Source organism: Xiphophorus maculatus, chromosome 3 (assembly GCF_002775205.1).
Source record: "Xiphophorus maculatus strain JP 163 A chromosome 3, X_maculatus-5.0-male, whole genome shotgun sequence".
Taxonomy (NCBI): Eukaryota; Metazoa; Chordata; class Actinopteri; order Cyprinodontiformes; family Poeciliidae; genus Xiphophorus; species Xiphophorus maculatus.
Genome location: NC_036445.1, coordinates 5,162,618 through 5,184,779, shown reverse-complemented (window position 1 = coordinate 5,184,779; position 22,162 = coordinate 5,162,618). Strand labels below are relative to the sequence as shown.

At 36.9% G+C, this 22,162-nt stretch overlaps 1 protein-coding gene across 3 annotated transcripts in view; it reads right to left on the bottom strand.

Moving 5' to 3' along the window:
• Positions 1–2,545: 2,545 nt before the first annotated feature.
• fhl3 (four and a half LIM domains 3) overlaps positions 2,546–22,162 on the bottom strand; it is a 33,279-nt gene continuing 13,662 nt past the window's right edge. For 2 of the 3 annotated variants that reach the window (XM_014471551.2, XM_023331375.1), the window contains exons 2-6: positions 9,448–9,620; positions 8,199–8,379; positions 5,977–6,146; positions 5,672–5,858; positions 2,546–5,022 (exon numbers count right to left, since the gene is read on the bottom strand). In XM_014471551.2, coding sequence (XP_014327037.1) covers positions 4,871–5,022; positions 5,672–5,858; positions 5,977–6,146; positions 8,199–8,379; positions 9,448–9,603 — 846 coding nt within the window. In that variant the 5' untranslated portion in view covers positions 9,604–9,620 and the 3' untranslated portion in view covers positions 2,546–4,870. The remainder of the gene's footprint in view (positions 5,023–5,671; positions 5,859–5,976; positions 6,147–8,198; positions 8,380–9,447; positions 9,621–22,162) is intronic. The other variant, XM_023331376.1, reaches the window with a different exon arrangement.

The following is a 22,162-nucleotide window of genomic DNA, read 5'->3' as shown; positions in this document are numbered from 1 at the left end:
CATTTAACCAAACCAGCTGGGCCCAGTAAATACTGTGGCAACCATCGACCAATAAACAGCAGGTGAGTGCAAATTATTGGAGGGTGAGACTATGGGAGTAAAACTGCCTGAAGTAAAAAGGGAGAAACAGAAAATTTTAGATGCTCTGAATAACACACTATATTGGGTTTGCATCATATGCATGTTCTTGCAGGAAGAAGAAGTAGACAAGCATTATTCAACATAGAGCTAATTATTGAACTAAACTGGTATGAGAGCAGAAATCTTTTCATGGAGGGTTTTATAAAGGTTTGATGCAATCTGATAACCACTAAAATCCCAGCTAATGAAACTTCTAAATGTTCCCTTATTTCTTTAGACACTCAGCTTTTTACTCATCATTACAAGTGCAGTAAGTTAGTTTGATTTATTAGTTACTTCTCACTGGAAATCTTTTTTTAAAATGCCGTCTATAAATTTCACTGAAAGTTGGTTGTGTTAGTAACTTATGGTCAATTTCATAAATGTTTTTAGGAATAAATTATTGCCAGAGTTTTGCAATATATTGAATTACTGACAGTTCAGGCACTGATGGACGCAGGGACTGAGTAGTGAATTCAGCACTGGTGTTTATTGAGGGCTCGGCTTTTTCACAGTCAGACAGACCAGGGTCAGAGTCAGGAAATCCAAATCCAGGTCAGGCAGTTCCAGATCTCAGGGTCAGACAGACAGAGGGTCAAAAGCCAGGAGGTCCAAATCCAGTGGAGCAGGTCAGGTTTGGGGACAGGAAGGGCAACTGGACAGAAGGGAGGAGACAGACAGATTAGTAACATAGCAAATCGCTCTAGTATCTACAGCAGGCCTGAAGGTGTTACCGCTAAGGGTTTCACAACAATCTGACGCCAAGTAGGAGGAAGATATGCTCTTAAATGGCAGCAGCTGGAGATCAGGGTAATGATGAACAGGTGTGAGTGGTCACAGCTCAGCAGCAGCTGTGACAATTACAATCATCAGTGAAAGTTTAATGTGTGGAAGATCACGATCACACCAGACAGACAGGACAAACCACAATGAATGCACACACTCATACCTAAAGACAATGTGCAGAGGCCTGTAGACCTAAGAGTCATGTTTTTCGACTGTGAGAGGAGTACTCAAATCTACAGATGCATGGCGAGAAAATTCCAAAATTCTGTAAGACCACAGACAGGGATTTGAACCCAAAATGTGAGTTAACTGAAAATAATATTATCGCAATATTTAGCAGTAAAATTGAGGTTGCATTTTCCTGTTGCTAATCATCAGTGAAAGCACTGGTAGAGAAATGAAACTCCTTTTTTTAAATATAAAACAGTGACACACTGACATCATTTCCTGTTGGATTTGACTGAAATTGTTAGAAAGTCCAGGAAAAGACAAAAGAATTAACTTCACTTGATTGATGAATATACTGATGAATGTATACCATGGATTGGTTATTAATAAACTAATACAATTTTACTAAGTGATAACATCTTTAAGAAACTTAAGATTATTAGCTCTTCCATTGGTAGTTTTAATAAATAAACCTGATTACGAGACAATGTTTTCCCTTTTTACGTCCGCATCCTACATAAGAGCCATATGGATTCATTTTAGATTAACAGTGTGGTGGTTGACAAAGCTGAATAAAACAGAATTTTTGAATCAGTTGACCAACTTACAGAAAATCTAGCAGTACAAAGATCAGATTTTCTTTTGTCTTGGAAGTATTTAACATGGAAAAAGAGATCCTCATTTAAGACCGATCATATTATCTTAATAACCATCACCATAATTGTGTTGCTTTTAGAATGTGTGTCCTGTCTGACACAGTTCATTTTCAGCCTCTGACCCTTCATGTTAGCCCATCATTTCCCCTCTTGTCCCTTCTTCTAATAAATCCAGAGGGGGCCGCGTGTTAGCTGACCCCCCTCCAGATGAAAGTGCCATGGAGTAACTCCAGATGTGAACATCCTCCCTCTCTGACTCTCTCCTCTCTTTCTCCCACACTCATTTCTCTCTCTGTGCTCCACCATTGCCCTCCCCCATGCAGCTATGACTTTTCCATCTCCTTTTTTGGTGAAAAAATCTGAAACACAGGCAGGGAGGAGGACATTTAGCCAACAGCCGACAGGAGAGTGGATCTGGTGTATGTGCACTCCATCAAGGCAGGAAAACAGTCCACTCAGCATAAACAGGAGCGCATTCATGTCCAATCAGGGGCAAAATGACACACATGCGTTTCTTTGTGTTATGTATTTTGTACTTGCACATATGATTATCTTAAGTGTATGAATACACTCACTTTTTACTTCCATGCTTTCTTCAACACTTTCTCTCATACACACATTTTCAGACCCCCTCTCTCCTTAGCTGGACTCACACACACTTTCTTTCCTAGAAAGACATTTTGAACACTCCAATGGGGTTTTCTTTGGCGTAGGCCTTAAACACAAGTCACCAGAAAGCCATGCTGGCTTAGTTTAGCAATAGATCTTCAGCATAACCACAACATCTAAAAATATAAGAAAGCTGTAAACACAAATCAGTCAGTGTCACTTTATTTAATTGATCTTTAAAAATAGAAGCAACAATTTATCCACAACAATCACAAACTGATTTACAGTAAATTAAAAAAGATTATCATTTTGATGGCATATTTTCCATTTTAAAACATGTATTGGCCAACTCTGACTCACCAGCATCAAAGCTGAAATAATCAAAACAAATAGTATAACTATGCTGCTGTGAAAAAAAGTATTTGCCTCATTACTGATTTCTTGTTTTTTTTTTTTTGTTGTCGCACTTGAAAGTTTGAAATGATCAAACAAATAATAATAATAAAAAGCTCAAAATGCAAAATGTAAAAGGCATTGTTGTCTGTCTTCCCACTATCCACAAATGGATAAAATATGGAAAGGTGGAAATTGTTCTGAAACGTGGCTGGATGACCAGAATTACTCTAAACGCCCATCCACCAATGGGCGTTTAGAAGAACACGGGAGAGCCCAGCCTACATATAAAATGAGTGGCTTTAATTACCTAAGTTAAGGTCCTTGTTCATTATTTACCACTAAGAAAATTGTATCAATAGGAAAGTTTCAAGGTGAAATTCACTGGTGATCTTTCAGATCTCATCTGTAAAACCAACATCTTCTTTCCCAAAACATTTAGGAAACTATTCTGTGCATTCACGAGACAAAAATAGAACTTTTTGGAGGATGTGCATCCTGTTACATCTGGCATAACAATAACAGCTTCTCAGAAAAAGAACAGTAAGCAATCAATCATACATAGTGGTGGTAAAGTGACGTGAGGTTGCTTTGCTGCTTCATGACTTGGATGACCAGCAATAAGTGATGCAACCATGAATTGTCTGGCCATCAGTTTGTCAATTTGTGACTTTAAAAGTACACTTTGGTTATTCAGCAGAATGATAATCTATACCATCCCAATATGCCCACCTCTGAATGGCTCAACAAGCAAACAAAGCAATAAGAACGTTTTGGAGAGGCCAAGTCAAAACCCTCAATTGAATTGAGAACCTGTGGAATTAACTTAAAAACATAAGTTTATGCTGGAAAACCATCAAATGTTGCTGAAATAAAACAATTCTGCAAAGAAAAGTTGGACAAAATTCCTCGAACGACTCACTGCCTCTTATTGCAAATGCATGACAACTATTGTTGCTTCCAGGAGTTACAAAGCCAGTTATTAAGTATACTTTTCACAGTGGACCAGGTATATATGAGTTTCTACCTCAATAAATAAAATTATGATGTCAAAACTGCCTTTTCTATCTTTCTCCAATATATGAATTTTGTTTGATGACTTAAAATGTGTGACAACAAAAAGCCAAACAGAAGAAATCGCTAAGAGAGCAAATAGTTTGTTGCAACACAATAATTTCTGACATACATGACTATAGCTAACGATAAAAAACCCAACAAATTAAGTAATGAGAGAAGCAGTGGCAAATTAAGGCATGCAAACGTTTGCAATGCAAAACAGTTTTGCATTTTCTTTCAAAGTTAAACATACTGACTCTTTGTGAACCGATAATAAAAATACACATTAAAATATTGAAAAAAGAAGGCTGAACTGAACATTTATGTAAAATAAGATAGGCAGACAAGTGGCAAAAAGAAATTTGTTGCTTTTGCCATGTGTTTCAACTGTGTAATTATGTGCACATAACAGTAAATAATGAAAGCAAAAAAGCACATCTTTTCCAAAGTGCAAATGAAATGTCCTGGAAACCAAAAGCTAGCTACACCAACAAACCTTCTACATGTTTTCACTTTAAATTTAAGGAAAAGTATGTCCAATATTTGGCCACTTTTTACAAAAAGTGTCACACCTCCTTCTGTGTCACTGTATACAGTAACCTGTTCAAAATGCATAAGGTAAGGCATAAGATAATAAAGCAATAAGAGAAAGGTGATAAAAAGCAACATTCAAAATGCATGGACCTGCAGTTATAAGAGCATTAGAATAGTAATATAGACTGCATACTATATCAGTGTTCTGAGTCTTTTCTTTAGAGCCCTGAAGTAATATTAATTAAGACATTTTTGGCAAAGTGACAAGCATTTGCAGAATTTTATTTAAACACTAAATAACATAGACATAATGTTGGTAATAAGACACTCAATCTTTAACTTTCACTGATGCAAACAACATAGCAACATCACGATTTTGCACACTAACATAGCTCCTCCTATATGACAAGTTTATTGAGAAACTAATGTCTTTATGTTAAAATGACCTGAGGCAGAATATTTTTAGCCTGTTACCCTCCATGGTAAATCTGGGTTGTTTAAAAAAGCTATTGAAGAACAAAAGGAATGGTGAGATCAGGTTAAGTGCTTTATAGGTTGCTGTTGCAGTCACGGCACAGGATCTTGTCGCCATCAGGGAAAAAGCCAGCGCCCACAAGTGAGATGGAGCACTGGGAGCAGGTGAAGCACGGCTGATGCCACTGACGATCTTCAAATGAGATGTACTTGCCTCCTCCAAATCCTGGAACAAGAAGTCTAGGTTTAAGAGATTGCTGGCGGATCTTTTAAATAAGTGTAGTTGCACAAAGGTAGACTTTTCGTAATGAAGTCTGAGCCAAATAAGCATTTTTCTGTTTGAAAAGATCTAGAATGGGTTCTAATTTTTATTTTATTTGAACAGCTGCTTCACAGTATATATTAAGCCCTGATTAAAGATGAGGAAAATTGATGTGCTGTCAGGAATCAAAATATAAATATAAAATTGTTTTACTTTTCAACTAAATAAGTAGATAAAAAGTAGGGAGAAGTTCTCCTTAGGAGTCAAGATCAAACTTTCTTCAAGAACAAACTTTCACTGTAATTGCAGTAGTAGAAACTTTTAGCCCTGACATTTGAAAATAATTCAAGTAGTTGTCCTGTATCAAGGCTTGGTTAGAGTTATTTTTATTCGTATTTGTGCAACTTAATTCTCAGTTTGTGCCACTAAAACACCTACATTTTCCCCATAAAGCTCAATCAAGATTTATCTCTTTGGGACTTTCTCAATTCATACAAAAAAGTACTTCTAACCTACAGCACACCAACTGATAAAGCTTTGTTAAATATTAAGGGACTATTTTTGACTTTCACAAATGTACATAATTGGATGAAGTAAAGTAATTTCATCTTGCCTGTAATTGGTTTGCTGCAGGCCTCACACTTCTTGGCGTACAAGCTGCCAAAGCACTTCAGGCAATAGGGGCTGTCATCTCTGGAGGTGAAGTGTTGACCCGCCAACTGCGTCTTACAGTTTGTGCACACAAAACACTCCTTATGCCACGGCTCATCCCGATAGGTCACACCACCTTTAGCCAGGGCCTTAACAGAGCAAATGTGGGATCATTTCTCACATGGCTTTCTGCAGCTTAAAAGTTTTTCCTCTGCCTTATATAATGGGAACCATGTTATACTGTAGATATTTGACGGATTTACAGACCTTTTTACAGCGTGTGCAGCGGGGAGCGAACTTTTCCTCGTAGCAGGGCACACAGTAGTGGTCGTCCTTGTCAGGAATGAAGGACTTGGAGCCAATCGGCTGTTCACAGCTGTGACAAATGAAGCAGCCCTCGTGCCATGTGGAGCCTGCATACTCCAATTTTCTTGTACCTGCAAAAACAGAGTCCAACAGGAATAAAATATGTCAGTGTGCTCACTTAAAATGGGAAACAAGATACCTGACTGCACAGCAGCATATAAAAATCCTTGTATTTCACATTCTGATTGATTATGAATACCACAGACCCATGCTTTTTTTTCTACGGCAAGAAAGTGGCAGCAAGCTTTAGACAAAAAAAAAAGTAATACAGTTTTTCCCTCTGTTACGCAAACCAATTGATCTTCCTGTAAATCCCCTGGATGTTGAGTTTATTATGCTGTGATCCAGTGGTTTATGTGGGGCTGACATTTCCACAGATTGCTTACGTTTCAGTGCTTCAGACTTTCTGTGCCGCACTGCTCCCTAATCAAAAACATGAAAATAACCTGGAAAAGTCTTTCCAGATTATAAACTCATGCAGGACTCACTGTGGCTCAAGGTGGATAACAAGGCTGTTTGTTGTGCACAGCTAAAAACAAGGACCAGTGTGAAAGTCTAAAATCTAGTTTCACAACAACTGAAGAGTGTTCCTCAGAGGTGCAAAGGAAGAAAATGATATACTCCTAGATCCTTATGTATTTAAATGTATTTATTCATTTGAAAAATAACACATGAAAACCTGTGCTGTAAATAATTTCAGATTCCAAAATAAACTTGAGATACATTTTTAGATGGTAGTGATCAGGGACGGAAACACAGCCTCTCTTTGTCAGAGGATTTGATTCCAGGATGAATAGAATATCACCGACAATAGGAGCATTTAAGCAGCTCAATCAAATAATCTTGTTAAAATCTTCTGTAAAGACAATTTCACAACTTTCCTGTTTATGCTTCCATGTAAGCTGAGGGTGTGAATCTGGTTGTTGTACATTTGGATCCTGGCAGGATATCAACTTGAGAACATTAACAGTGAGGAGAAAATTCTGAAGTGATTTGGAGAAATGAAATTATTTTACATACAATTGTAAAAAAAAAAATTAGTGTAGTAAAAAAAACATGTAATTGTGATAGTTAAGCGGAATGAGTTTATGACCAACAATTCTGCACACAACATCTGAATGCTGCCAGAATTAATTTTGTTTTGCTGAAGTAAAAGAGAACAACTCATAAATCAATATTCTGTGTTCATGTTTTCATCAGGTTTGTACCCCATTTTGAAAGAAAATATCTAATTAATCTTAAAGTTAACACCTTATAAAGCAATGATACGGCAGCAGAAACTTGGGTAGTTCACACTACAACACCTTGATAGTCTTAAACAAGAAGTAAGTATCCTCCTCATTACCAAAGAGTCATTGTTTTTCCTGCGGTGATGAGTTACTTCTTGTCCCATTGCAAACATCACAGTTTTGTAAATTGACATCAGTAGGAGCATGACTAAGAGTTTGACTGTTTTATGAGGTATCTGTCTTTTCCTATAAACTTTTCCGTCATTGATGGAAGAGTCTATATTTGACATAAAATTTCAACAAAATTTTATCAGCAGTCTCTCTGAATTTGAGCCACTTGAGCTTTTCTAAATAGACAGCAGTGGAATTGTTCTGGGCTCTGTAAGGTGCTGTATAGGTGCTGGCTAACTGACTTTATCTCCTGTTGTTATTAGTTCTGCTAGTAGGCTTCCATACCCAAGAATTCAGTTTACAGATAACAAGTGATCCAGAGAGACAAACTGTTACATTCATCCTTGGCGGCTGCTTACTTATTTTTTTTCCTGTTCCTTTTTTTCTGAATTTTCTTCCTCTTACCTCTCTGTTTGATCCAATATGTAATTACTTTCATTCATCACTGAACACAGTTGGTTACCTCTCTTGTATATTCTGAAATCATTTGCCTATTATCATTTGAGTTTGCATACTACATGGTATTTAAGAGGAGGAACAATGAGGCTTTGTACATGAGGGAAAATAAAAGTATGGATTGTATAACAAATATTTCCAAAAGTTCCCAAATCTTCTTTGTTTTTAGGGATTTATGGCTTTTTCATCTTTCAATAAATGACCAGACAATTTCATCAGATTTGTAAAAAAACAACAAAAAGAAACAATTGCTATAACTATTTTCACCTTCACCTGGCATGACGATCTTGTCACAGGCGACACATTTGGAGGAGAACTCATTACAGTAGCAGTCGTTGCAGAGCAGCGCGTCATCCTGGCTGGTGAAGGGCTCATCTGCCAGTGAGCGGTCGCAGCGGAAACAACGGAAACAATGCTCGTGATAATGTCTGTCCTCATAGAAGAGCTCCTAGAAGCGGAAAAGGGAAGAGACAAAGAAGAGAGTGGAAGTCATTTTTTACAGCTGTAAAATCTCCATAGATATTAAGTCTCGCTGTCAGTGACTTGGGAATCAAACAGGCCAAATAAGGGAATGACAGGAAGACTTAAAGTAAACAGGCACCCATACTTACAACAGGAGCAGAGAGGCGTTTTAAAGTGACAACAAGATTTCTGCACAGCGAAACAAGGCGAACCTCCAGTGCCTTACAAATTAAATGAAATCCTTGGAGCTTTTTCACATTTTGTTAAGTTACAACCACAAAATGTAATGTTTTTTTTATTGGGATTTTATGCAACAGACCAACACTAATTACCACATAGTTGGGAAAAGGGTTTACAAAAACAAATAAAAATGTAAAAGTTGTGGTAAGAAAATATGTCTTCACTAACTCTTTACTCTTAAATGACATCCAGTCAAGCAAATGCCTTCAGAAGTCTCCTACCTCCTACCTGCAGTACCGTTCTGCAACTGAAACTCAGTTCAAGTGCAGCTGTTCTGTGAGAGTCTCAGATATTTATTAGAGAGCATAAGTGCACAAACAGTACCATGAAAACCAACAAACACAACAAGCAGGTCAGGGAGAAAGTTGTAAAGTAGGTTGAAGCAGTTAAGTTAAAAGAAAAACAATTTCCCAAACACTCTGGACATCTTAGAGCATTGTTCAGACCATAATCTGGAAATGAAAGGATTAAGCTACATCTGAACCCATACTGACATGCTGGGCAAGGAAAGCACTTATCACACTAGTATTCAAGAGGATCATGTTAACTCTGGAGAAGCTGTAGAGATCAATAGCTCAGGTAAGAGACGAGTCAACCACTCAACAAAACTGATCTTTATCAAAGAGTGGAAATAAGAAAGCAATTGTTAATAGAAGTACATAACTCTTGTTTGCAGTTTTTTGATGGACACAGAAAGAGATTTACATATGAGGTTTTTCATACATCCTTTTTCATGTGCAACTTTTTTCATGTACAATTTGGAGTTGTAGCACTGCTACATACACATCTGGTGACATCAGCATGGACGCCTTACCCTTGCATCATGGCCAATTAGCTCTTTGCATTCATCACAGGTGTTTGAAAACAGACTGTCGTAACAGGGAATGCAGTATGGGTTGTCATCAGATTGGATGTACTTGCGGCCATACAGGGATTCTTTGCAGTTATCGCAGTCGAATCGGTCAGCCATTGTAGTTTTCTGAAAACCTGCAACCCAGAAAGAGGAAGGTCAGGACTACAGTGTTTAAAAAAACAAATGAAAGAAAAAAAGTAAACAAATCAAAAAGATGCAGAGATGAGGATAAGAAAATGTGGAAGTAATGGAGGGAGAGTCACAGCACCAGCAGTAGCAGATGCTATAGCAAAAATAATTGGCTGTTCTCAGCTTAGACGAAACCCTGACCAAAAATGGAACCTAATGAAAATAAAGAATAAATATCTGCTGCTAAAACTATAGAAAGGACAAAAAGCTGTTGCAGTCTTATCTTATATAATACACACAACACATAATATACACCTATGAATATATATAAAGTATTAATGTGTTCGCCTGTCTATGTGTCTTTGTAAATTAGGTGTTGAATGACACAGTTAGGTAAAAATCTCTAGCTCAATACTTCATGTGGTTTTACATACCTATGCCTGTAGGGAAGCACACATAAACGTGACTACTTGATTCAGTAGAGTACTTGATTAGTTATAGCCCTAATATAAATACCAAGATCCCTGAACAAATAGCTCCTTTTCAGAATAAAGGTAAAGCTACATAATTCCCATAGATTTAGGGGGTGCATGATCTACCATCCTTGTTGGCCCCCTGACCATGACTGCGCACACAACAAAGTCACAGAATAACATTATGAGAGTATTACGGCAACAATATCAGGTTGCCTAAGCGTTACGACATGGCTGGAGGGCAGCCCGGTGATAAGTGATCCGGTCCTCTGGCAGAGCACACGGCTGGATATCCATTCCCACCACCCAGGAATAATAATCAACACTGATATAGCAATCAATCAAACTTCAAACCAGACTCGTGCTGCCCATCTTACACACTCAAGTGTAATACACACACAAAAGCACATGAGGGGCATGTAAACATACTCCCACAGAAAAACACACAGTGACATAGGAGAAAAGAAAAAAGAACAAAACGAGACAAATTACACACAATTCATCATCAAACAGAGAATCAAGTTTCTGTATGGGCCTTCTGCAAGACAAAGGATCCTAATGAGTTGGGGTGAGAGAGTCACGATCCAACAGAGTTTACCTGCTCTCAGCCCCTACATGAAGCCCTTTGACAGGCTTTTTGCTGTAGAATGACACATCTTTCCCCAAGGCACTTTCACCCCTTTCAGTGACCTTAAAACATTAATTATGAAGTCTAAACTCACGACAGCCCTGCAGCCCAGTGTTTATAGCACCGTAGCTCACATTACTACAGCAACATCTCTAAGTGTACTCAGAGACTTGGCTAAATACATCACAAATATCAAATCACTCATGTTACAATATCCATCTGGAGGTTATGGCTAAATATCTGAAAGCAGCTGTGGTTGGTCTGTGAAATGTAACATTAAGGCAATGAACTTGTCTGCATGTGTTCAACATTCGCTGAATTTCACAAGTCCATCCATCCCTAAATTCCAGCAATGTTGCAACCATAAGCCCACATCAAGATTACGAAGAGATTAGATCAACAAGGTATATACCTAAAAAGGAGAACTCGGATCATGTTGTAACCAGCAGTGCCAGGTAAAAAAAGGTACAGAATGTGCTGTCTGCGCCTGCCGGGTGAGCGAACGAGATGAGGCATGACTCACAACGACACAAAAGCAACACTAATTTCCAAACCAAATTGCACTGCTAAAATATTTATTGCCCTCTAAATGTGCATGTATAATTTTACGTATCAGCGCGCCAGAAATGCTGCAAGAGTGAGTTCAGAAATTGTTAAGTAGAGACAATTTTACATCCTAGCACATGCTACTTGAAATGCAGTACTGTGAAGAATAATTCTTCGTCTTACAAATGTATTCTGTGTTTGCTTTTTGGCCACACCTATCAGATCATAAAACTGATTTTAGTATTAGAATTGAATAGGCTGTACTGAAATTTTTTGTTGTGCTTCCGTACAATAACAATCAAAGCAGTCTGATTCTGACAAAAATTGCCAGAGTAAAACAGTTTTCAAAAGATAATAGAATTTATTGAACCATTACTCAAAATACTGTGTTCATATATGAAAATACAATGCTCCCCTGCTCCTTGTTAAATCCTGAATTAACTGTGATTAACCACATGTTTGTAATTTAATTGGACAAGCAGTACTCATGTCTGACTACTGTCTGACTACCACCTGTAGAACTAAGAAACCAGCTAAAAAGAAGATGTTTCATAACATGAATTAAGTCATGTGCAACAAATCATGTTCCGACTTCTGTCTGTTACATCATATCAAACATAAAACAGCATTTCAGTAAAAGAAAACACAGTACTGGCAGTCAAATAGCTTGGTGGTATGTCATCCTGTGGGAATGCTTCAGTACTGAAAGATTTGTGAAAAGAATTAACTTTGTAAAAAATCCTGATGAATAATGTCAATTCTACTGTATTTTGGTAATGATGGGTTATTATGTATTGGCACATAGTCGCATTTTATAGCACAATCAAGTAACATTGTCACTATCAGTTATGAAAATGTTGTATGTATCAAACTTAACTTGACTTTGCGTCATAGCCATATCTGATTCCTTGAAATTGGTCTATGACTCTTTAAGAACCTCCAATCTTCTCCAACACTCTCCCTTTATCATATTATCACAACAATGCTTCTTCCTGACATCCATTGATGCAAACTGTTCTTCAGAGCTCAACAGACATGCATTTCCATCACGTTTGCTTGTTGTTGCTGCCACTAGACTGGTGGAGCTGTGTGGGGGACGGGTGCTCTGTAGGGTGAAAACGTGGCTGGGGATTTCAAGAGTAACGTAAACAACTACTTTTCACCATTGCAATTATTTGCTAGCAGTTGGTGGTACAACTACTTTCGAGAGTTAGGTGATTGCATAAGACCAGCCTAATGTGAAAGATTTTTATCCTGAACAAAAAAAATCTAATTATCACTCCAAAACCACTTGTATTGTATTGTCTTTGATTTAAAAATTTGCTTGATGATCAAAACCATTTAAAGGTCACAAAAATATGTAAAAACGGTAGAAATCAGCAAGGAGCAAATACCTATAGGACACAAAATTACTGTTTCCCATCATACTTTGTGTTCTCAGAAAAAAATTAAAAAAAGATCAGAGGGAGATATTGTGATTTGGTACACCATTTAAGACTGAAGAACTGGGGAAAAGCCTAGAAAGCCTAAAAAACACACACTACCCCATAAAGAAGAGTAAATGCTTGTTTTTCCTGGCAGATCTTCTCATCTTTCATCTGCAGATTTGCTTCCAGTATCAGAGTTTGACAAGCCAAACTAAGGCCTGTAATAAACTTCTGATGACACGGTCTCACAGAGAGGGGCATGACGTCAACCCACTAACCCCAGGGGTGACGGACAAAGATGTGAGTGCATGCACATGTTGCTGACCCAAAAGAGAAGACAGAAGAGCTTCCAGACGTGAGGCTGTGTTTCTCACAGCACTGTTTACAGTCTCTACTCTGGTTGTTCCCAGCAGAGGTCCATCTCCTTTATTTCCAGTGCTCACAGACTAAGAACCTTACTAATAAGCCTCCAAAATACCAGAGCTATGACTGATTTTAGGCCCCTGGGAAATTTGTGGGCTTTTTGAAGGAAATCATTATTGTACCAACACAGAACAAAGAGTCACGTTTATTGTCCTGAGCTATTTTTGGTATTTTTCAACCTTCCTAAGATTATACAATGGTATGCCTTATTACAGTCAGTCTGTGTTAGTATTGCAGATGAGCTTAGTACCTTTAAAGGGCCTCAAATATATATTTTTTTACCTTTTTAGGAAAAATTCCTACTTTTTCCTGAAATGACATCACAAAGCAAATTATGTATCACAAATAAATAACTATTCAGACATAGATATTCAAGATGTTACAGAATCAACGTAACATGCAATATGATTAGTACCAGTCAGAGCTGTTTACTATAACAGATGACAACTAATGTAACTTTTCATAATCTCATAGAGAACTGCAGTTATTGTATTTAAGTGGCAGTAGGACAAAAATGTAGAAGCATGAATAATAAACACAAATGTGTCTGGTAAGGTGTTTCTGGTCAGGGTTAAATTACTCCTAAACTGTTTCACATCTTGACATTATGTTGGCATTGTTAAAAAGGTGTTTTATGTAGTGCTGAGCAATACAACAATAAAAAATGAAAAAATCAGAAAATTACAAAATATAAACAATGATGAATGAAAGACAAACAATTTTTTTAGCCTATCGTGCAGAGTGGAGCCACCATTAAAAGATGGAGAAGAGATTACAGTCAGTAATGTAAACTTCATTTGCATTATTTTATGTGCATTTGTACATCAAAATATTGGTCATTGAAAAAGTGTAACATGTTCCACAATTACTTTAGTGTTTAATTTCAAATTATAGATTTTATCATTGCATTCATATCATATTCATATTATGCCAGATTTAAATCAATGTAACACAAGGTACTTATGCTTAAAAGTTTCCAGTTTTTTAATTAAAGAAAAACATCATTTCCTAATAAAGTGGCATTTGACAAGCAACTAACTTATTTACAATTAATTTTTATCAATGCAAACATTTTAGTCTAAGCACAAAAGAAAAAAAAAAGCCTATTTAGTCATATGTGATCTTGCACAAATATCACTTACAAACAGCTTGCTGGATTCTTAGGTTGTTGTTACATATGTGGATATGAGATAAGGCAAGAATGTGAAGGCTGCATTCTGCTAGCCATCACAATACTCCCTGATTGGCAGAAAAAGGTCATATTCAGGGATAACTGTGAGACACCACAGAACAGACTGATGCATCCAAACCAACATCAAAGCTGTCCCTGAGAAACAGTCATGGACGGCTACTGGTGAGTTAGCTTGCACCAAGTTCAGTTTTTTCCCACAGGCCAGAAATCCCCAGCTCAAACTTTGCTTACTAGCTGCCTAATTCTAAATGAAAAGCCTTAGGAGCTTGATAGAAATAAGACTCCCAGCTTCCCATTTTTCTGCCATCCACTAGTGGAAAAATAAGGCTAGACAAAGTTGACATCCATCCATATGAGCATAGTCAGAGAGAGAGCTCATCCTACCTCAGCCAGCTTATGTCTCAGTGTGATAGTAGCTGCTCTGCTCTGTTACATGTGCACAACTTTTCTGCCTAACCATCCTGATGAAAACAGAAATACTCCTGCGGTGATGAGTTACTTCTTGTCCCATGATGACGTCATTCACAATTAACTCAATTATACAAACATCCAGCAAGGAGGTCGCCATAAATATTACTTTCAAACTTTTTCTACATTTCAATTCAGCCTGTCATGAAGATTAATATATTCAATGACAGAAATTCACATTCATTATTTATATATGACATTTGGGAAACTAAGTGGTTTATTATAAATTACCTTTTTATTATAAAACAGTCTGATGATGGATGTTTTTTTCAACCATCTGGATTTATTTTAAGGTTATTTTAAGGTCTAATATGTAGCTACAGTACTGAAAAGTAGAATTTTACCTTCTATATTAAGCTGACTGGTAATGATTTTACTCTGAGTTGGGAGTGATCTCTTGAAATATAGCTATCGAACCTGTAGACATTGACATACAACCATTAATCTGCCCACTGATCCAGACGTCTCTGTCTGATATGTGATTTCAAATAGCCAAGTTCAGCAAAAACGTTTGTAATAAAGTAGTTTGGTGTTTTATAAAGCCAACCAGAGTGGATAGGCACAAGATTAAATGCTGAAATTGTTAGGTTTGCGTTTTATAGGCCTATTATGACTGAGGGGCTATTTAGTTAAAGTGGATACTTCAGCATGTGTGGATTTTACTGTGCTCAGTAACATTTAATGTACTTCCAAAGTAGCAGCTAAAAAGGGCACTTGATCGCTTTTGTCTGGACGGATCTTCTGGCAACAAATCGACTCAGACACCAGTGGAAGAAGTGTGTTGCAACAGTATGCCTTCAAATACTCAAGTGTTTTTTTTTTTTCCAAATTAATCCAGAAAAAGTTACGGTCAAGGATCAATATCTAATAAAAACTGAAATCTCAGAGGGGCAGTATTATGTATTTTCCAGGCACATAGTGCCATTTTGTAGAATAATTAAGTAACTGTTACCTTCAGTTGTTATAGAAATACTGCATATATCAAACATAAGAAAAACTTGATTCATAATTTGACACATTGAATCTGGACTCTTTCTTTAAGAAACTCCTATTCTTCCCAACACTCCTCCTTCAGCACGTCATCACAACAATGGCATTCCATTTTTCTGTTTAGATCTGGTCTTAGTAGTATTGGACTGAGAAGTAATGTGTACGATAATCTCAGCAGGCACCCATTTCTAACAGGTGTTTGTTAATTGCTGCTGCTAGTCTGAAGGAGCTGAGTGGGGAGATTCGTGGATTCTGCATGAAAGAATAGACACAACACTTTAGGTATGTTTTTGATGAGGGAATAACTTTTATCATGACATAAAGCTAAAAAATTTTTATTTTACATAATACTACCCTTAAGAGAAAAAACATCTTTGGGACAAGACATCATCACATTGTATCCATTCAGTTTTCTGAACATTTTTTAACAGATAAAGCATCATTCCTTGCTTCAAAATGAGGTAAACTAAAGCCTCAGACACATGAAAGCCCCCTGATAGAGATGCAGTCAAATAGATTTTCCACCTCATGACTTTGAAAGAATTTTATTTTACTGACTAAAGACAAAAGCTGAAGTGTATGACAAATACTCCCAAATGGCTCAGAAAAAGAAAATTACAACACAGCATCAGAGGGATTCGTTTTATGTTTTTAAGCACATGATATACTTAAGAGTCACACAAAACTAACCACAGCAACTAATTGTTGTCTAATTGGTTTATAAAAAAAATAACATAAAAACATTAGGATTTTCCAGGTCACTGTAACACAAAACAGAGCTGGACCCAGAGAATGTGTGTGGGGGTGTGTTTTTTTTAACAAATTATCTAATTACTTCGATGTTTTGTGTTTTGGCTTTCACTAGATCAGATAAATGTAGAGAAATAATCAAAAGGACACACTGAGGCAATGAATCTTACCACAGGAAGAGAGGAAATTGCTCATGAAGGGGATCTACATACAGACTCATTTTATAAACACACAATCTTGTTTAAACAGACTCCTGATGGCTGGTTCTGGAAATACAAAGAATAAAAACTGAATCAACCTGAATGCCGTTTGTGTACTTGGAAGTTATTGTCGCAAAATACATCTTGGTCTCATCTGACCAAGGCACACAATTTCAGGTTCTGTAGAGTACAACAAAATGTTCGTTCTTCCTGTGTCATGTCATATCCTATTAAAACAAGAAAATATGAAGAACTGATTAGAATTTCTTATTCACTCACAAATCAAGTGATTTTGTTTTTTATTTCCTCCTCAGAATAAATTAATGTACTGCCATTAAAAGTTGGATTTTTTTAAACCTAAATAGATTTGAGAGATCTTTCTGCATTAAGAGATTTATTTATGTTAAAACACATTTTTAACAGGAGTGCTAACCTAAAGATTTTAAGCAATCTACAGTCCTCCAAGTTTATACTATGAGTTTGGAACTGAGCCACTGTTAAAATAGGACTGGTAAATATTGGAATTAACTATGAATCTTGTCATAATTGTTCTTTCTCCTTCTTGGATAAATAATAACCAGGTTTGCCAACAGCACATTACCAGGATGATAAAGGTTTGTAAGAACATTAGTGACTGAGAATAAGCGGACTGAGGTTAATCCAGGCACACCTGAGACTGCTCCACAGCGTGAGCTGGGTCAGACTTGACGACAAGGTACGTGCTGCAGGACCAGACACTGGAACACAAACCTGTTATTGTCCCTGAGCTCTTAAACACAGCCTGGTGTTGAGTGGGAGGTGACAAAAGGTTCAAGTCAAAGCCAGCACCATAAACAAAAGGGAAGAAAATGACTACCTGTAGCAGAAAATGTCACTTTGCTCTTTGTAATTTATTCCCACTTTGGCAACATTTAATAACTATGCTACTGAGGAGATATGGCTTGATATTAGCCTGTACTGTATTGTACAGTGCCCACTATGGGGTTAGAGAAAAGCTATTTGTGGTCTAAAATATTATAACCTCATTTATCAAAAGAACTAGTTCAGCAAAAGATAAACAAAGGTCTGGTAGATAAAGTGCTGACATTTATTTAGCTAAAGTTAAAACACAAATTTGTCATACTGCGACAGCTGTTTGGCAAGTTTAGACTCAAGGATCTGCTAAAGAAAATAACAGCATGTGCAATGCTCACTCCAGCATGCAGTGCTCTGAAAACATATTTATCCCCTTGCAAATTTCTTGCTTGGCTTTTGTGACATTATTAAATGTTTCAGATCATCTGACCAATTTCAATATTGGACAAAATAAGCAGAGTAAGTACGATCAGAAAAAGTTACCCAAACACACCTAGTTCTGCATGAAAATATATTCAACCCCCTTGTTAAGTCATAAATTAACAACTACCTGACCAATAGTATCAGGAAACGACTTGAAAAGAACTTGTCTGACAACATGAAGTAGGATAAAAGTAATATATTATATATAAAAAGTCAAGAACATTGGGAAATCAGTCTCCAAGGCTTGGAACAGAGGTGAACAACCCCAGGAGAGGCATAATCAAATTTGTTCCAATAGTGTGCCAAAGGTTTATCCATCTAAGGCACTGGAGTCCTCAACAACTTGCAACAATCAATGGAACCATGAACTCTGAACTCTCTATTATAAAATCTTGACGGAAAATGTCCAGCCTCAGCTTGTGGCCTTTAGTTTAAGTGCAGTTCGCTTATGCAGTGGGGAAAGCTAACTTGAAGCATACCAGTAAATTCATGTCTTAATGGCTCAAAAAACAGAAGTTTTGAAGTGGCCAAATTAAAACGCTGACTTAAATGCAATTGCGATGCTGTGGGACAACTTTAAAGTTCATGCTCCATAAAAGATTGCCTTTACTACATTAACACAACATGGTCAGACAGACTGGACCAGAATTCCTCCAGTGATGTAAAAGACTCATTGCCAGGAAGGGATAACCAGTTATTAGGCTAAAGGAGCAATTGCTTTTTACATACAGCCAAGGTGGTTTGGGTAGCTTTTTCTTCCCTTAAATGAAGTAATCATGTGAAAACTGCTTTTTGCAATTACTCAACATATGTTGGTATAGGATTAAGTTATTTTGATGTGGAGAAAAAAACAGAGGTAAGTTGTAATGGGGGAAAATGCTTTTTCAGAGCACTGTAGTTCAACTAGAAAATGTGACTGACTGGCTCATGTCATCTTTTTCTTTCCCAAAGCTTGTTCCACAATACTTTGCCAAACAATAACATTGCAATTACTGCAAACCATTGCAGTACTGACCCAACCACCCTGAGAGGAAGTTTGAAACTGAAATGACTGTATTTATTTCTATATCATCATGACTGGAGGACATTTTTAGCCTACATTTGTCTTTCTTTTGGAAAAAAAATACTGCCATACATTAGTGCTTGACATCTGGTTTGCATTGACAAAACTATGCAGTTAACTCCTGTGTGCCAGTGGAGTGTCACTGCTTTCAAAATCTACGGAAGAGTGTCCTTTTTTCCCCTCCTTTTTCTGTGCTGGAATTTCCTAAAAATTGTTCAAATGCCAGAAAAAAACTGGCAAAAAGCTAATCTTCACAGTACAAATGTCAGAAAACAATAAGCTCATAAAACTATTTCTCAGTCTGAGATTATTTGTCAGTTCTCTTTGACTCATCCAAATCAGTCATTCAAATTAACCCATTCCTTCTAAGTGACTTGTTGTCACTTTCATTTTATCTTCACATTCTCATTGTCATCCTAGCCTTTTCTTCCAAGGGTGAGGGAATCCTTTTGATATTTGAAGCCATCCCTTTTAACTAGAGCACCATTTCCCTTTTTACACCATGTTGTATTTTACTCAAGAGTATTCTTTTAAAACAAAACAGTAAACCTGAAAGAACATTTTAAGGAAGGCCCACACAAGAAACAGTCTCAGATGAGAGTCGAGTGAAAAGTATGCTAAGTGAGGTCAGAATACTTCCACTGGCATGTTGGCTGATTTAGTAACTAGTTTGTAAGCGCCCAGAGAGGATGTTGTGCTCATAAGACCACCCCCATTCTGATGCAATACCTTCAGTGACAAAACAGGAAAATATATTTTTCTTCTTTCTAACTGCTTTTGCTTTACTGCCAGGCAAACTCAGTGACTATATCATTAGGTCAATTGTTCCAACTTATAAAGCTGAGTTCTCTAAACTGTCTGATCCCACAAAAATATCAGGGGCCAATTTGGAAAACTCCCTCTATTTACACATTCTTGGATTTGAGGCACGTGCCTTTGACGAACTGCTGTGGGTTTTTAAGACCACAAGAATCTGAAGACATAAGAGTTGGAAAATGCTTTGACCTTGCTGTTAATGGCTTATGAGAGGATAATAATATTTGCCATAAAAGCTACTTTTATTTTCGCATTATGGTTTTTATACCATTCTTAAAGCAATGATCCGTTCAACTTGACAGAGACGGGAATCAGCCATTAAGCAGTTCTGATCAGTAATCACCAGGTCAAGTACTTTTTAAACACATCAGCCAATGGGATGCTGTTTTGTATTCTTTTTAAGAAAAAATTATATTTTTTTTGTGTTTAGCTTTTTGGAAATATAATATACATTATGCACCTGAAAACACAACCGTTTAGAATTGACATTCATGTAATAGTTGATACAATACTACTTGATATCATAGTTTGATCGTTCTTTAGAGTCCAGTGAGAGATCATCACTTATTTTATATACTTATGGACAGAAAATTGCTCCTTATGCTTCCTAGACATTTTCTCAATGTTGCTGAATCAACACAACCTGGCAGGGCAATAAGAAAGCAGTGAAAGATTTCACAGACTGCAAAGTCAGCAATGAAAGAGCAGCAAAAGCTGCAAGCAATCATTTATAACACAATCAGACTTATAACTGATGGTGGCAGACATGGCACCAGGTCATAAGGGTCAAGCCTAAACCAAAAATCTTATTTTTTCAGTATAAATAAACATCTCATCATCCTCTGACATGAATATTAAGAGTGTTATGAGCAGCAGGTAGATGTACTGTAATATTGTTCTTAATGTTGTTTCACTGCAAGAAAAATCCACATTTTAACAATACTTAAAGCCAGATATTTAGATACAATGACTAAAAAGACATACACATTTTTTATCACTGTCTGTCTAAATCCAACTAAACTTATTGTTTTTTAGGTTAGTTAGAATTACTAAAACTATTTCTATTTGCTAAATGCCACAGAACCTAGCGAGAATATTTTTTAGACCATTTTTGTAGCTTTTTAAAAATTCATAAGTTTACATACATTTGATCAGTATCAATTATTCTTGAGTTAATTGGAGGTACACCTGTGCCTGATTCTAAGGGTACAGGTGGGAAACACTGCTTTCTTTTTTAACACAATTGGAAAGTCAAAAGAAATCAGCCAAGATATCAGAAAGGTAACTGTGCAACTGCAAAAGTCTGGTTCATCCTTGGGAACAATTTCCAGATGCTTGAAGGTACTGCATTCATCTGTTCAAACAATTACATGCAAGTACAGACATGATGGGAATGTCCAACAATAATACCGTTCAGGCAGGAGACGGGTTTTGTACATTTTGGACAAGTTTTGGTCCAAAATGTTCATGTTGACCCTGGAACAAAAGCCAAAGATCTTGTGAAGATGCTGGCGGAAGCTGATAAGATATTGTCATCATTCACAATCTAACTTGCCTATACCCACATGAGCTTTTATTTCAAAAGAAACATAAAAAGCCAGATTGCCATTTGAAAATGCACACAGGTACAAGACCTTCATTATTGTAGATATGTCCTGGTCTGATGATTGGTCTTCCAAATGCACGGTAACACTAAGCATACAGACAATGTGGTTACAAAGTGGCTTAAGGACAACAAAGTCAGTACTTTAGTGTAACTATCACAAATCCTCATCTCATTCCCATGGAGAAGTTGTGGGTAAATCTGAAAAGGCAGCCTATCTAACAAATCTGACTGTGTCAGATTTGTTAGATAGGTTAGATAGGCTAACAAGACTGTGTCAGATTTGTTAGAAGCTCTGTCAGAAGGAATGGACCAGAACTCCATAAAACTACTACAAAGACACTTATGGAAGGAAACACAAAAGGTTTGACCCAATACATATAGTTTAGGAAACAATTATCTCTGATACTAACTGATAAGTGAACTTCTGAAAAAAAAAATCTCTAAAAGATGTCCTCACCACATTTTCTGGCATTTAGAAATAATCTGGTTAATTCCAACAAGACAACTTTGGTCTAATTTAACTTCAGATAGTGGCATTAAATCATGTGATGTGTACATCACATGATTTAATGGTTCAATTAAATCATGTAATTGTTCAATTCTATGGTTCAATTCTATCTATCAATATCTTTCTAAGTCACAGGATTCAGCTTTGTCCACCACAGACCACAAATCAAGAGCAACTGG